Consider the following 7,001-nt stretch of genomic DNA (forward strand, 5'->3'; position numbering starts at 1 on the left):
ATCATCGTAGAATAGATGTCGTAAAAAATTAATTTCTAATAGTGACGTTAAACACAATCAAATTTCACATAGATTTTGGGACAAGCCAAGATAAGATATCTACAATTTAGGTACCGAAATTAATCTTTTTGAACATGTATTGGTAGGTGGTAGTTAGCCTTTTTGCCAAATGCATCTTGACGTGTGGAATTTTTGGTGGCATTTCCTCGTTCCATACTTATAGTATTGTGTGTCTAATAATATCTTATATTATATTTTCTTTCTTATTCATACCATACCATAGATAAGATGGATAGCTATCAATTGGCTGGTCTGAAAGAATTTTTCAAGAAATTGTTTCTTCTAGGGTGGGACCAAGCTAATTTATATATAACTTTTACTTACACAGATTTGGTTTTTTATTCGCCATGTGATTTGATTATTTGAATATTTATATTATAATACTATTCTCCGTATATTATACCCAATAAAGGTATAATAAAACATTTGAATGGTTTTTGAAGTCTTCCCAGCTGCTTAAATTATGATAGCGAATAGCTGAGCCGAAATTAGATGGCAAAAATTATGACTGGGATTCTATCATTTTCACTTGTGCATTTCATTAACGTGAGATTGGACATCATAATTAAAAGGTTTGCTTTACTTTTTTATTCTAAAATAACATAATATTCATTAATATGTTTGAAAAAATTTCTTTAAAAGTACTTAAAAAACAAGAACAAGAAAACTAAACTTCTATATAAATTAAAGGATGAAATATATTTTTAGTACTTAAATTTTAAAGTTTATGTTTTTATTTTCTAAATTTTTTATTTTTTCATTTAATCCCTTAACTTTTTTCCATTTTTACTTTTAGTCTTTTAATTTTTTTCGTTCTTACTTTTAATCGGAACAATAAGTTAGCATGAAAAAAGTTAAAGGATTAAAAGTTAAAATAAAAAAATTCAAAGACTAAAAATAAAAATTTTAAAAAATTTGAAGACTAAAAAGATAGTAAATTAAAATTAGTTTATACATAAGTTAAAAGTTATTTTTAGAGAAACTAATATGAAAGAGTTTTCGTGAATTAGCTTGATTATGAACTAATTTAATTACCTTATGCAAAATGAAGAGGGCTTTTTTTTTATTTTCTTTTCTATAAGTATTTTTTTAAAAAATTATCCAAACAAATTTAATCATAAGTATTTTGTAACTTCAATGAAGATTGAAACATTGATTCATTGGTGATATAATACGATATATAGTATGATTTTGTTAAAAGTAAAGATGCAATTTTATAAATGATTTTAACAAATCTTACAAATAATCATGATAGAATATTATATGATACAACTTTGGAGCTATTAGCAATACGAAGAGATAAATTATCAAACAACAAGCGTGTGGGCTCCTCTCTGCAAGATTATTTGTTAGAGAGTGACTGTTTTGTCATGCACCTTCCAACAAGATAAACATTGAAACCGAGTGCTTCAATTTCTTAAGAGATCAGAAAGAGTGATTTTGTTAATTACACGATCATGACAAGGCTTAGGTAAACAGATAAACATTATCAATGTTTTCCCTTTTTTTTAGGATATGTTTTCTTATTTTGTTTAGTAAAGATATGAAAAAATAACAAAAGATTATGACTTCCTTGATTTTGTAATAAAGATAAATTAAAATTATGTATTTAAATTTAGATTTTTAAAACTTGGTAAAAAAACAGATGGCAATTGAACATAACATGTAATGTAATATTAAAAAAATATTTAATCACTTAAATAAGAAAAATAAGTAATGCTTTATGTATTTTGTAACCTCTTAATATCCTAGGTATTTTTAACACATGTTTGCTTCATTTTGCTTATAGTATCAGACAAACATCACTAAATTACTTTCTTTACTAAAACTTTTAATTTTCAATATGACATTGAATTAAGCCAATTAAATTCATTGGATACCAATGCCACAGGTCCACAGTGATGATGCTAATTGAAGAAAAAGTATGCAGAAGAGCATGAGAATATTGTTCTCATGTGACTCTTCTATTTCTTGTTATAATGTGTTACATGAAAATTATACTCCAAATAGAAATAGATAGATTGTTTTTTCTTCCAAATAAATTCCTCTTCCCCTAACCCGCATAAGTATTTTAATTAATTATAGCCTAAACTTGGAGACACTCAATTTCAAGTTATGGACATATCTTCAAATTAAATATAGACAACAACCCTCACTTGATGATAGAGTATCTTAGAGACAAAGACAAGATAATTTGATAATAAGAGACGATTTCCCTGGCATTATCTTCATGTACATCCAACATAGTCACCAAATATCTGTTCTTTGAATGGCACAATTTGCTAACTCAATAAATGAATCAGGAACTCAGAACACAGCATTAGCAAAAGAGAGGTATCCAATTTTTTTTATATACACGTGGAGCTTTTACTTTATTTCCACGGACAGAATTATACAACATGACCAATTATTTCTATAAAAATAAGTTGAATCAAACACACTAGATATCACAAATCACAACCATTACAACACACAAGATATATATTTTTTGTCAAAATCGTATTTTAATAAGTTCTCTAACAGTCTTATGGACTTAATTTGTGCACAAAATGGTATCAAACATTTTATCCCTCTCTCACTATCTAGCTAGCAGGGTAAATTTACATCTGACCCTGCTGACAAATTTCATAACCTCCTTCACAACTATTACAACACACAATATAGGGAGCAAAACTGGGAGCTACTTGATAGCTTTCCTATTTTGACACAACTGCAACAAGTGCAAGATTTCAAATATGAATCATCTAAGCTATTAACTAAGTCAACCACCAAATCATGAAACATTGAAACTCCAAAATCCATCTAAGATGTTGGAGTAATTTCTCCTGCAGCACCACAGTGTTCTCATGGCAAAAAGAAATGAATGATCATTATGATTTTGGACTAATGAACTGCTCCAGCTTCAGAGTATCATATCAAAACTCATTGAATGGAAGGAAAACTGATCCTTTAAAATCTCAAAAGCCTCTCTCCATAGATCCATCCTCTTTTATTTATCATCAATATCATGTGTTGTTCTTGAGTAGTTGTAAAACTCCTCTACTTTATCTGCAAAATTCATGGTGAGATAATATCTACACATCACCTTTTCCATGTTTATGAATGTGACCTTTTTCCAGTTATAAGTCTGATTTTACATCATCATCTATCATGTTGTCACCTTCAGTTCGGGATGTCGCTTCCCCCGATTGTGTAGCTAATTGGAGAGGGCCTTGAGGAGAACCAGAACTTCTACCCTTTAAGGATTCATTGTGCATCCACAAGCCTCCAAGAGCTACGGCAGAGCGATTAGAATTTGCAGCTTTAGCAACTGGAACTCGCTGTGTATGAAGTCGATATTTCTGCAATAATAAACAACCATGTGTTAATCTCAAATCAAACATTAGAAGGCAGTAAGGGGAGATGGAACAATATGAACTCACTTGTAAATGACTCTTTACTTCATCATTGGTCAGGCCATCTACCCTCATGAGTTCCCTAATTTGCTTTGGAGTAGTTGCTGCAATTGAAATGACCAAGAGATTTAAACTAGACAATCATGAACTAAATAAGAGGTCATATCATTATGACTTGTCAAATCTGTTCTTGTAGAGAACTTTCAGGATGACAGATAATATGACATGCAATGCAATATGTAAAATTTCCTATCTGTGTCTTGGCTGATCCAAACTTAATTCACAACTTATTTTAGGCACAATCCCTTAACTTCTAACACTAGCACACATTTTAGGCACGATCATCCATTTAATAGTCCATCCCCAATTTCCTTTCAATCAAAATGCTGAGTGTGATAAAGACCCTATGTTAAGAAGCAAAATAATTGCACTACTAATTAATGAAATTCATGTGCCAAGATAACATTGATGTTGCTTTAACTACTAACCTTGAGAACCTCCAAGCTCCTCTAAAGCCTTAACAAACCGGCTATGCAACTCCGGCGACCAGCACCGCCTTTGTTTCCGGCCACTTTGTGGCTGACGCAGCGGTGAAGGAGCCGAGGAAACCACCCTGCAAGAGCTGGTTCTGCAACCAGATCCCTCCCTTGTGTTCTTCACTGCAGTTCCAGGTGTCTGAAGAGAAAGTCCATTGAAAACACAATCTTCCTTTACTTCCTTTGATGCAGGGTAAGTGGAAAAAGGCATAACAAACCCCTTCTCTCCATTTCTAATTCCACCATATTGGAACAAGTCCTTGGCCACAGATTTTCTTTCTTCTCTATTATTCTGCCAGGATCAAATAACAAAAAAAAAAAATGTAAATTCATTATTTTTACAGCACCCAACAAAACAAACACTCATCCTGTTTAATTAACAGTACCTTGTCTTCAACTCCGTAGTTTTGTTTTTTGTCACATTCATATGCATTGTTGTTAATATCAGCTTTATCATCAGTGTTCCAAAGCTGAAAAGAACTCATCCAACTCTTCTTGTCCCTGCATTCCTTCTCCTTCTCACTTTCCTCCCTCTGATCACACTCTTTCTTCAGAGGAATGAACTCCTCCAACACTGGCTCAGACTTGCAAGCCATGCATTTTTCTGATTCCACCTTCAACGCTGAAATTGCTGCAACCACAAAGAAACAAGAACAGTGCTTTAGTCCATTGAAACTTGATGATCAGATAATCACAACCGATGTGCTAAAACCATCAAAACAGACTCAGAAAAGTGTTTTTTCTTTTTTTATCTATGTTCCCCAAAAGTTTAGCTGAGTTAAATCCCAAGAACTCAATACGATCAGAACAAGTCTCACAGATCAAAGAACGCTCATAAAAATACTTATAAATTTCTCACTGACAAAATGCACACATCCACACCAGAATTCAAACTGTTTTTGTGAGATATGAGTATGTATCTTTGTCGACTGAACCAAACCAACATTGGTTTGACGTCTCAAAAGTGTTTTTATTTTAAGAAAAAAACCAACCATCATTTAAGAGGAACATGCAGAGAGGAAGTTCGCGTTTGAATGCTTGGATCTTGGCCAATTCGAGTTGCAATCTGTGGACAAAGTCATCGAGCAAGGACACCTTGACGGATGCATTTGGGGTGGTGGAAAGGTGGCAGAGAAAATCAGTGATGGTTTTTGGAACAAAAGAGGGTCTCAAATCTAAGCTTAGTTCTTCTTCAGGAATAACCAAACCCATGTTGGTGTGTTTCACAGTGTAATGTAACAAAGAGTTGTTATGATAACAAAGAGTTCTTTTTTTTCAGTCTTTTATTTTGTGAGTTGCAGTGGTGAGGAGATTAATTATTCTGTTTTTGTCATTCCTTTTTTTTTGAGTCAAGGGAAGGAATGAGAGAGAGAGAGAGAAGTGAAATAGTGAGAACATAGAAGGGGAATTAAATAAAGGGAATTTATAGGTGGAGGGATTCATCATTCATGGGTTTGGACTTTGGATTGGAATATGGAAGAGTGTTTGCTTTGATCGTGATTTGCGAATCAGAGTTGTTTGCAGAAGAATTTCAAATCAATTGAATAAATAAATAAAGTCTTCTCGAATCTCCTATAAAAAAAAAATACAATAAGAAAAAACTTTTACTGCTAAAAATAATTTTACTTTATTTTCACATCATATTGTAATAGGATTATATTCGTTAAAAGATACGTGTTGTGTAAATAAAAAAGAAATTGTTGCATACAAAATTTGTCTTTCTAATTGTAATTGCTAGTTCACAGTGTAATGTAACAGAATAATTAGTTCACAGTGTAATGTAACAAAATTTGTCTCTCTCTCTCTCTCACAGTGTAATGTAACAAAGAGTTGTTATGATAACAAAGAGTTCTTTTTTTTCTGTCTTTTATTTTGTGAGTTGCAGTGGTGAGGAGATTAATTATTCTGTTTTTGTCATTCCTTTTTTTTTAGAGTCAGGGGAAGGAATGAGAGGAGAGAGAGGGAGAGTGAAATAGTGGAGACATAGAAGGGGAATTAAATAAAGGGAATTTATAGTTGGAGGGATTCATCATTCATGGGTTGGACTTTGGATTGGAATATGGAAGAGGGTTTGCTTTGATCGTGATTTGCGATCAGAGTTGTTTGCAGAAGAATTTCAAATCAATTGAATAAATAAATAAAGTCTTCTCGAATCTCCTATAAAAAAAAATACAATAAGAAAAAACTTTTACTGCTAAAAATAATTTTACTTTATTTTCACATCATATTGTAATAAGATTATATTCGTTAAAAGATACGTGTTGTGTAAATAAAAAAGAAATTGTTGCATACAAAATTTGTCTTTCTAATTGTAATTGCTAGTTCACATCTATTTTCTATTATTTTATAATTATTCAAACTAAGTTTTTTACTCTATTTGATTCAATAATTAATAAAAACGTAATAGAGATATAATATATTATTAATTTTTATAGATTCCCAATAAATAGTTAAATAAATAAATATTTAAATCAAATAATCATTATGTTATGCATTTTTTTAATTTAAATAAATCTATTATATGCCATATTTCTATCACATTTTTGTTAATATATTACCACATAATAAAATAATGACCCAATTGCATATATGTTTTCCTTTTCTGTTTTTACCTCTTGATGCACAATATATTTGATAAAATTAGCTTATAAGTTAGCTTAAAGCTTATAAGTTATAAGTTAGAAATGGTAAATTAAAAATTAGCTAAAAGTTTATAAACTAGTTGATTTAATTAAAAGTGTCTATAGGTTAACTGATAAATGTCAAATAATATAAAATGACATATTTAATATTTTTAAAAATTTATCATCTTAAAAAGTTGGATAATAATTTTTTTAAAGTTTTGTATTAAAAAAATGGTAAAATTAAATTTTTCATTTTTTTCTTTGGAAAAGAAAAATTAAATTAAATTAACTGTATTAGAATTATAATTATATTGTTTAAAATCTTTTTTTTAACATTTAAATACTTTATTAATAATTTATTATAAAACAAAAATAAAAAAAATGTT

General features: G+C 30.4%; 1 protein-coding gene across 1 annotated transcript; it reads right to left on the reverse strand.

Moving 5' to 3' along the window:
* Nucleotides 1-2,577: 2,577 nt before the first annotated feature.
* On the reverse strand, nt 2,578-5,489 carry LOC100803341 (myb family transcription factor EFM). Its single transcript, XM_003528336.5, has 5 exons — nt 4,984-5,489; nt 4,378-4,622; nt 3,944-4,283; nt 3,483-3,559; nt 2,578-3,401 (listed from the first exon to the last, which is right to left on the reverse strand). Exons 1-5 carry the CDS (start codon nt 5,201-5,203, stop codon nt 3,180-3,182), a joined length of 1,104 nt encoding a protein of 367 aa, XP_003528384.1. The 5' UTR covers nt 5,204-5,489; the 3' UTR covers nt 2,578-3,179.
* Nucleotides 5,490-7,001: the final 1,512 nt, after the last annotated feature.

This window comes from Glycine max, chromosome 7, assembly GCF_000004515.6.
Source record: "Glycine max cultivar Williams 82 chromosome 7, Glycine_max_v4.0, whole genome shotgun sequence".
In the NCBI taxonomy this organism is placed as follows: Eukaryota; Viridiplantae; Streptophyta; class Magnoliopsida; order Fabales; family Fabaceae; genus Glycine; species Glycine max.

Coding starts and splice junctions, on each gene's coding strand:
- LOC100803341 (XM_003528336.5), bottom strand. CDS start 5,203: ATGGGTTTGGTTATTCCTGAAGAAGAACTAAGCTTAGATTTGAGACCC. Junction 4,623..4,983: donor CATGTTCCTCTTAAATGATG/GTTGGTTTTTTT, acceptor TTGTGGTTGCAG/CAATTTCAGCGTTGAAGGTG. Junction 3,402..3,482: donor AAGTAAAGAGTCATTTACAA/GTGAGTTCATAT, acceptor TTATTATTGCAG/AAATATCGACTTCATACACA.